The following is a 9,944-nucleotide window of genomic DNA, read 5'->3' as shown; positions in this document are numbered from 1 at the left end:
ATTTTGCCTTAAATTTTTAAGGAAACTTACTTACTTGTTTTCGTATTTAAATACTTTTTTAAAAGACAAATTTTTATATGTGGTTAGCCACACCGTGTGGCAGGGTTACTCGAGTTACTCGATCAGGGGTTACTTGAGGGGTTCAACCAAGGGTTACTTCAGAGGTTTTGTCAGGGGTTACTCGAGGGGTTACTTAGTCAGGGATTACTTGGTCAAGGGTTACTCGAGGGGAAACTCGGTCAGCAATTAATAGAGGGGTTACTCAAGAAGTTACTCGGTCAGGGGTTACTTGAGAGGTTCGGTCAGGGGTTACTCGAGAGGTTACTCGGTCAGGGATTACTTGAGGGGTTACTCGATCAGGAGTAACTCGAGTAACCCCTGACTGAGTAATTCGAGTAACCCTGGCCACACAGAAAAATCCCCCTTTCTAAAATCAATTTTTTCAAGTTAAAAATTAACTTTATTTAAATAAATATTTTTGCCCAATTTAAAATAAAATAAATATTGAATATTATATATTTATTATGAATTCTTTACTTAAAAAATATTAAAATGCTTTAAATAATATAATAAAATATAGAAAAATACAGGGTATTACAAACGAGGTTGAAGGAGAAATTTGGTTCAAAGGGAAAGTGGCCTGAGGATAAGATTATATAAGGGTATATTGGTCATTTAATATCTTTATATGAGTAATTACTTGACATCAAAATGTAATAGTTGATTGAAAAGTAGGACCTACATACTAAAATGACAATAGGTGATTACTTTTCATTGTATGGGTTGTAGTTTGCAATGAATGTAATTTGGGAATATTGGTGTAGCAAAGCGGCAAAGCTACCACGCATAATTGTAGCTTGTCATTGTGGGTGCTCTAAGGTTATTTCACATTCTACTTTTCATTTTGAGAAATTTTACATGTTGGTCTCCAAGATTTGGAAATTCTATTTGGTGGAAATAAATTTTGACCATAATTTTAAGTGACTTTATAGAATCGAAAGAATCTAAGTAGTGGACTAATTCTACGTAAATATGATTAACCCATTGATTTACGACTAGCCTTTTGACCCTAATTTATTAAATTACTAACCTAACTCTTTATTTACACCACACCTTCACTAAGCTCCACCACCCCCCCTAAAAACCCACCACCGGAAATCCAGCCACACAAACCCTTCAAAAACCACCCCCCTAAACACCTAACACCCGAAACCCAGCCACCACCCACCTAAAAACCTACCAATCAAATCCAATCACCACCAGAAAAACTAGCGACCAAAACTTGAAAACACACCACCTGAAACCCAAATTCACTGTTCGAAACTTAGCCACCGACGTTCGTAGACTGTTAAGCGCCCTAGTTGGTTGACGGGAAGGGTAAGGGTTGGTTTTGGGTATGGTGATGTGGGTTAGTTGTTTTTTGGGGGTAGGTTAGTAATTTAGGGAATTAGGGTTAAAAATGAACCCAAAATCAGAAATGTTCAGCCATGTAATGAACTTAGGTCACTAAATAGTGTTATACCAACCTAGGGAATTACTAGAAATTATGGAATATAAATATTTCCACCAAATAGAATTGTCGGTTTTAAAGGCCACCATGTAGAATTTCTTATTCGTTTTTCATTCTCTAACAACATAAAAGAGGCACACTTGCTGACGAAAGCGATAACAAAAATTTATCTAATGTTATAAAGGAGAAAATACAAGTTTATCACCTTGATAAATAAATTTGTTTTTTAATCAAGTGACAAGTATATAAATATTTTCTTGAAATTTGTGCTTTTAAGTAAAAAATATCGATTTTTGTACTTTTGTCTTGCTTTTTTAAGCTCAACTTTAATTAGAGAGTTAAAGCTCATCCTCAATGGAGGAGGAAAAACTTACATACCCTTTGATGTTAACTATGTCCTTTAATCCTTTATTTTCTCCGGTAATTTCGTTTTATTCATGGTGGTCGGTGTCGATAGGAAGAAAATAAAGGTGTTGGCATCGATGTCGGAAATGGTGGTGTCGGAGATGGTGATGTTGGAAGAAGATGAAGGTGGAGAAGATGAAGAAAATGAATGGTGATGTCAAGAATGAAGGAAGGAGAAGGGAGAATGACAAAAATAGCCTCCACTTTGTACTGAAAATGACTAGTTTACCCATAGTATAATTATATAAATATCAAATGTTTATCTAGATAATACACATATTAGTTTTAAAAATTAATATATATATATATATATATATATATATATATATATATATATATATATATATATATATATATATATATTGGCAAATTGCATTCTGGCAATGTTCTTGGTCACAAGTCTCACAACTTAAAGCATCCAAATGGACCATATATAAGCTATACATAGTGGTGTTGTGGTTGTTCATCACAAGTCCCACATGGAAAGATTAAGGAAGTGAAGAGTTCCTTATAAGTGGAAGCACACTTCAATAGTATGAGGCCTTTTGGAAAGATGTCCAAAAACAAATTCGTGCGGGCTAGGCCCAAAGCAGACAATATCATACTAATGTGGAGTGGAGTGTGCGTGTGACTCGTCAAGGTGGGTGACCCGAGCCCAATAAGTGATATCAGAGCCGATGATTTGGCGGGACAAACACGGGCGTTATGTGTGTGGGACGCTCCCTCAAATGTTTGACGTCGCGATTGTGGTCCTTGCGTCAAAAGTCCTCCTGATACTATGGCTCAAGCGGCGGTGCAACATAGTTTCGTTGGAGGGGAGGCCATGAGTTATGTGGTCCTTGGTCTGGGGGGAGGTTTGTTGGGGTTGTTCATCCCAAGTCCCACATGGAAAGATTAAGGAAGTGAAGAGCTCCTTATAAGTGGAAGCAGACTCCAATAGTATGAGGCTTTTTGGAAAGGTGCCCAAAAACAAATTTGTGCTAGCTAGGTCCAAAGCAGACAATATCATACTAATGTGGAGTGGAATGTGTGTGCGACCCGGGCCCAACAAGTGGTTACTCTCTGCACATAATTGTCTGTTTTTTCACTAATTAATCCAAGAACACGTTAAATACAAATAACTTCAACAATCTGAAATCTAGAAATAAGAAATTTCGATACATACCACACTCTTTTACAATTAATCAATTATTACAAAATCACCAATTAAATCCAAACAATTTCAAGCAATCTTGGAGCAGAATTGTTCTTCTGAATGCTCTATACTCCTGTGACTAAACCATTGTCAGACATTCGAGTTGAGTTAAGCATGAAAATAGAAACTCTTTAGCATCTTGGCTGCATTCACAAAGCGAAAACATTAAGTAAATATCTTATAAAGTTCACATATACTCTACTTAAAGTTGTTCTAACTATACCTTAGCAATTTTTAAGCTTTGTTACTTACATCATAAGATACAACTGATCTGCAGTAGTAAGCATTGGTAGCCATCGAGCAAGTGGATCCACACTCACTATCTCTAAGTGAAACACTCGACTTATCCAGCTTGACAGACCACGGATAATTGTATTTTTGTGGGTTAGACCCAACATGTGAGGATGACCGTTGCATCTTTGCACCCCTTGGTATATTCCGTCCTTCAACTGAAGGCCTTCGCCCACGACTTGGCTGCCTCTCCAACTCCGGCCTTTGTTTGGGTGCACTTTGAGACCGCACTTTAGCTTTTGAAGATTGAGTATTTGCCATGTAGTTCGGGTAGAGAGGGAAATCATACGATATTGTCTCTGTAAAATCTGGCTGAGGGAATGAAAACGGGGTCCTTGATGGGTCTGGCCGCGATATTGCAGAGTAGCATTGTGGGCTGCTTTGTGCAGTGGCGAAAGAATAATCCTCAAAGTGGCCACTGCAAGTTCTTGGGCTCAGTTCTGTGATTGCTGAAGGAGCAGGGGAGTATTGCTGATAGTCCTGCTGCTTTAGATATACCTGCTGGGGAGAATAATACGTAGTCATTCTATTATCCATTCGATCATCAATAATCTGTTGTTGGCTTGAAATCGAGTAGCTGTCCCTGCTGTTAACATTCGATATAAAGTCGCCACGATCCATCTCCACTATCTTGATGTTCTCCTCCATGTCCTGCATTTTTTATAAAGTCCAAAATCTTGATCATTAAAAAAATCTGACAAGACATTATTTGATATATTTACTGCTATGTCCAATTGGTTTTCATAGGTGATCAAATAAGTAATTCTATAATAAGAGATAGCTCATACAAATATTTCTCAAAGAATTTATCATTCTCTATCCTATTTGTTAAGAGAATAAGAGATTAGTTCAGTAAATACAGATTTGAGAGGCTTTTTGGCCAGTTATTAATCCATGTGCGAGACTGGTTAATTACTACTTTTACTGTTTATCAAATACTATTTTAAGATATCCGAAAATAGCTGTCAACTTTCACAATAATAAGTACTTCGTTATGACTGGACTTCATAATATGCCATTAAAATAAGTGGTGGCAACTAATTCCGAAATCAAGACAAAGGGGAACGTGATTTGATCAATAAAACAGAATCAATTAGGCAGAACACCAAATCATGTAAATGAAGTTGTTAGATGGATCTAGCATAATCAATTTAAATAGATTAGCTAGTGCAAAATTAATTAAAAAAAAAAAAAAACCGAAATAAATCGATTCAATTGGTTCTGTATGATCTGTTTTAAGCATAATCTGATTCTAAGTTGCTGTTACTGTCAAGATGTCAATGCAAATTATGAACTAGAAAAGTCAAATAAAAGATACTAACATAATTCGTGTGCTTGATCTTCTCTTGTCCGTTTCGTCGGTGAGTAGACTGCCTATGATTTATGACCGTCCCGTCTTCCCCTGATCGGATCCTTTGAGCTCGAGCTCGTGCTTGAGCCGTGATAAGCGCTTGCATACATCTCAATGTTGCAGTTGCCTGCTTTCTTACCAAATGACCCCTTACCAATGCCTGCAACTTCACCAATCCCCTTAATGCCTTCAGTGCCTTCCTCGCCTGTATCACAAATTTCCATACGATTATATAACATTAATCACACTTAAGAGAAAATTTACATATGTTTGATCCTTCATATAATATAAGTATCCCCTGTATAACTGCCACTGTCATTGTCATATATTTTTTTTCTGTTGTCAATTTTGCAAATCTTTGACCATTTATTCTTCCTTTCAAAACAACAAATACTCAACATTTTAATTTGTTAATGGAATTCAATTAAAATTGTAATACTCCACAATCAAGGACAATATACATACCAGATACGAGCGAAACACCGACTGAATCTTGACAGCAGCAGCCTCCTCAACAAAGCTATCTCTGCCATCATCGCCGCACTCCTCGATAGGAATCACTACAACTTCCCCTTCTATATCTTCAACTGTTACATCGTCTACTACTTCAGTCTCGGCTTCCACCTCCTCCGGTTGCTTATCCTCCGCTGCACTCGCCAAATTTGATCCCACCTGCAGGACTTCAGATTTCTGAACACTAGCAGCATTAGCAGAATTTTGATCCTTGACATTATTATTAGCATTAGTATTACTATTACTATTATTACTAGCAGATGATCTTCTGAAACTCCATCTCTTCTTTTCTTTCGGAGTCGTTGGCCTCGGCACCACCACCGCCACCACCGGAGTCGTAGTATTCGGATGATCAGTCGAAACGGACTCCTGATTATTACTATTACTATTACTATTATTGCTTCCAATACACTTTTGATCTTTCCCACCTTTGTCTTTCTTTCCAACAAGAAAACTCTTGAACCATTTCCCTGTTTTTCCCATCTTTAGCTTCAACAATGAATACAAATCCTACTATACAAAATATAAAAAAGATTAGACCAAATACATTGGAACTAATAATAATTACAAAATAACAGCAGCTCTTCCTTCCTTGTGTCTCAGCTGTCGTTAGTTGGTTAGTTCATATTTAATAACTATTGATATTGTCTCTTATGTTGTATAATTGAGCTTTATACGTACTTCTTTGTATTCTCTCTCATCTACTACTTGTCAATATCTGTGCATATCCTTACATCCGTCATTATTATTAACCCAGATTGGGTTGGCTTTGTAAGAGTTTATGATCTGATTGAATGTCTTCTTCTTACCTATAAAACAAATATATTATTATTATTATGGCGAAAACTAACAAACGTTCCGGAGACGTTGAATAACATAACTAAAAGTAGAAATAATGAACATTAATTACACCGATCAACGCGTGATTTTGACATGTATCCTTAAATTAATACCACATTAAAAAATATTTTAAATGCTTATTTAACGTTCCGGAACGTTCGTTAGCAACATACTATAGATATCTTTTTTAGAGTATTAACACAACTGTCAATAACTTCAACAGAGTGATGAAGAATTTAAGTTTTTTTGTTTTTGTTTTTTTTTGGTTTTTAAATGGGCAACTTCCTGAGCATAAAGTGGTTGGTCACTTAGTGAAGGAACCAAGGAAGTAGAGAGGAAGCTCCAGATTGGTTAAGCATATTAATTGGATTAGACTTGATATAATTATGGGTTGAATCTTTTCAATTATTATCTATCTTTCTTTGCCCTACCTGTCAATTTTGCTAGGGGATTGAATTATGGAGTAGAATTTACTAGCTACAAGTACATTTTTTTTTGGATTGGGTTCAAATTGGTTGATTTATTAAAGATTTTGTATTGGTTGAAGAATTGATTTTCATTTTTCCAAGGCAAGGTTTATCATTGTCAAAAGAGCATGACATAATAGAACAAAAACATTTTTAGAATGATGTCAATCATACTATAAATTAATGTTTGGGTGATTTTATCTAAAATTGTTTTATATAAATTTATGTCAGTTTATATTTTCTTGGAACACATAGATTTTCTAAACATTAGCTATTTGAAAAATTAATTAGAGTATTTATCTTAATAATTTAAATGTTATCTTATCTTTAATGTATATTAAACGTAGTAAAACGTCAAATGCACTACCTATGAGTATCATACACATATTACTATCTTCACTAGGAAATTGAAAACTCCATATGTCTTATACAATTTCAATAATGAAATTAATTTGAGTTTATTGTTAAACCAAGTTATTCACATTACATAATTTTAAAGCTCATTTCAAACTTAATTAATACAAATTCAGATTGGAAAATGACAATCTTTCTTTATGTAAGGGTAAATAATCTTTACTAGATCTAGTGTATTTCTGTAACAATTACAAAATCAGAAATGAGTGTACCATAGTAATATAATTACTGTCCAAAATGATAAATGGTCTTGAATAAGGTCAGAAAACACCCATGTGCATAAGGTCTGCAACATTATTTTTAAGAATTCGTGTAAAATACTTCTAATCAGAAAATAAAGGTGAGATGAAGTATGGTTGGCCAATTTGGAAGTGTGCTATTTTTGGGTGTTGAAGGCTTTTTCTCTCGAGATCTTGTACAGAAGTGGAGACCACTTCAATTCAATTTAATAGTATGGGGCCACATGCTTATGTAAACTTCATTTACAATTATTTTTATTTTTTTTGACGGTCCATTGTTAAATCAATTTGTAAGGATAAGGAATGGAATTAATTTACAGCTATAAAATGTATCTTTGCAATCCCAAAGCATGTTTATTACCTCAATTTGTTGAATCACATGGATTTAAAAGTTTCTTCTTATTCTACTGATCCCAAGGTCAGTTTTGTAAGTTTCCAATGAATGCCCTTTGTGATGGCAACCTCAACCATGAGTTTATTAAGTGATGATTATAGAACTATGAGTGTATTTAGGCGCATAGGCGGTCAGACCTGTTCTTGTAATTTTGTGGGTCCTAGATAAAGTAAGAAATTAGCACCTCTTATAATAAAATAATTGACAATTTAGTATGATACATATACGTACATAGTTTCTCCACTTTTTTTTAATAAGTGCTCTGTTCTCTTGGGGTACATATATCAATACAAATCTTTGATCATAATATCTTTAATTATCAATATGTATAAATTATAAAAATTAATAATTAATAATTTATTTATTAAAACAATTCCAACAAGTAGTTATATCTCACTAATATTAGTCAGAAGTAGAGCAAATGAATAGTGCAAAAGTACTAATGGAGTACTTATTAAAAATTGTGGGAGTAATATTTATTCATTTAATTTGATTTCACTTATAGATAGGTAGTTTGTTGCTCGAAAAAAAAAAAGAGAAATGTAAGTACGTATAATTACTACTTGTATAAATACTTCGTAGCTATTCACAACTGTTTTAATTTATTTATTTTTTTTGGAAAAATGCAAACTTAAAAGATGGTTCTTTTTAATATGAGAAATAAATTTTCCTAAAAAAAAAAGAGAAATAAATTTAATAAAAATGTCAATATTATTTACAGAAAAGTATAAGAAAATATCTTTAAAAAAATACAAAACAAGGCACATGCATATAGGGTCACCAAAAAATTAGTCAGTTAGAGGAGTCGATCCTTGCACCTTATTTGGAGGTTGCACTATCTGGCCCAGTTCATTCCGCTGGGCTACAACAAGTTTATGGCCCCTACCAGCCCTGGCATAGGCCGTCGCACCTCTCGCCTATGCCAGGGCCGGGGTTGTAGGCGGTATTTACATGGGTTGTAAATTGGAGGGCAGAGGCATAATTTCACGTGGGTTGGGTGAGCTGACTTTTGTTTGACCCCGTTCTATTTTTGAGCGATACGTACTGATTAGGGGATTTTGCTCCCACCAATCGGAATGCGCCACGTGGGCCAATCAGGTCCTGCCAAGTGTCCCCCAGTTGGAACTGTCAGGGCTTGCCACGTGGCACACGCTTATTCGTCCACCTTGGACCTATTATGTCATGACACGTGGCATACTCCATGCCTAATGGAGAAACCGGCCACCCAGGCCCAACTTCTGAGGGAAGCCCAATCAGCCCTAGGTTAACCTAAACCTAGGATTGGCACGTTTCCCAAGGTTATAAATACCTCCCTTAATCCTCATTAAGAGAGGAGGACATGCTAAAAACGCAGATTACACACATTAAACACTCTCACCTAGAGAGACCCAATCACTTTAATTTCCGCATTAATTACTCCTTAATCAAGTACTAACTTGACCGTCGGAGGCGGAGCTCCCACCACCAGGAGTCTCCGTTGTTTTGCAGGTACAGGCGTCCGGTTCCAGTCTCGGAATTGTAACTCTCCCGCAGGACATCAGAAAACCCCGAAACATTTGGCGCCGTCTGTGGGGAGAGTACTTCTGAGATGGCATCCAAGTCTGTACCGACTCCTGAAGAGAGGCATCCCCAAGACGACCCTCAAGTTCAGTCGGACCACGATACTGAGAATGAATTTGAAGTTGAAGCTCACACAGCTTCAGACGGGACCCTAAGGGCCCGACGTACCCGTCATACCGAAAGGAGGGAACGGGAACATCTTCAAACTGGAAGCGAGCCAGCAGGCGCACCGCCTGTTCGGCAACAGCCGACTGATGGGTCTGCTCCCATCACAAGGAACGAACTCATGACCTTCATGAGGAACTTCAAGGGAGAAATTCAAGAGTTGATCAACAAGAAGCCGCCTGCTCTGGACAAGGAGCAGTCGGCTAAGAAACCCTCCACTTCACTGAAGAGGAAGCCAGTTCAAGGGCGATAGGCGACTCCTCATCCTAAATCTAGGAAGCGGGAGCCGACTGCCCTTGATCTCACAAAATACCGTTTTCCTACTCCAGGAAATAGGAAACCTGTTCGTCATGTTCAGGCGGACGGGTCGAGGAAAACATACACAGACGCTCGGCTACTGCTAGAGCAGAAGAAGAGTGACCGATTGTCAAAGTCGGCCTCTACTTCAAACTTCCAAGACAGTCTGCGAAATACCTCGATGAGGCATACTCAGTCGTATCATGAGAGTCAGTCAGGCGGCACCTCCCGTCAGTCCGGCTTTCATAGCGACCAGGCGGTACCAAACTTACCGTTTGTACCGCAACAACAGTATTTTTTACA

At 36.8% G+C, this 9,944-nt stretch overlaps 1 protein-coding gene across 1 annotated transcript; it reads right to left on the bottom strand.

Annotated features, from left to right (window-relative positions):
• Positions 1–2,978: 2,978 nt before the first annotated feature.
• Positions 2,979–6,010, bottom strand: LOC110684810 (protein IQ-DOMAIN 14-like). The gene is made up of 4 exons (XM_021861242.1): positions 5,218–6,010; positions 4,724–4,957; positions 3,363–4,052; positions 2,979–3,253 (listed from the first exon to the last, which is right to left on the bottom strand). The coding sequence occupies exons 1-4, from the start codon at positions 5,746–5,748 to the stop codon at positions 3,242–3,244; spliced, it is 1,467 nt and encodes a 488-aa protein (XP_021716934.1). The 5' UTR covers positions 5,749–6,010; the 3' UTR covers positions 2,979–3,241.
• Between the last annotated feature and the right edge of the window lie 3,934 nt (positions 6,011–9,944).

This window comes from Chenopodium quinoa, unplaced genomic scaffold, assembly GCF_001683475.1.
Source record: "Chenopodium quinoa cultivar QQ74 unplaced genomic scaffold, ASM168347v1, whole genome shotgun sequence".
NCBI classification, from domain to species: Eukaryota; Viridiplantae; Streptophyta; class Magnoliopsida; order Caryophyllales; family Amaranthaceae; genus Chenopodium; species Chenopodium quinoa.
This window is presented reverse-complemented; position numbering and strand designations above follow the sequence as displayed.

Bases quoted from the DNA above. Each gene is read 5' to 3' on its own strand.
- LOC110684810 (XM_021861242.1), bottom strand. From the start codon at position 5,748: ATGGGAAAAACAGGGAAATGGTTCAAGAGTTTTCTTGTTGGAAAGAAA. The intron at 4,958-5,217 runs GTATGTATATTG...TTTGTGATACAG, and splicing joins CGGTGTTTCGCTCGTATCTG to GCGAGGAAGGCACTGAAGGC. The intron at 4,053-4,723 runs GTTAGTATCTTT...TAAAAAATGCAG, and splicing joins AGATCAAGCACACGAATTAT to GACATGGAGGAGAACATCAA.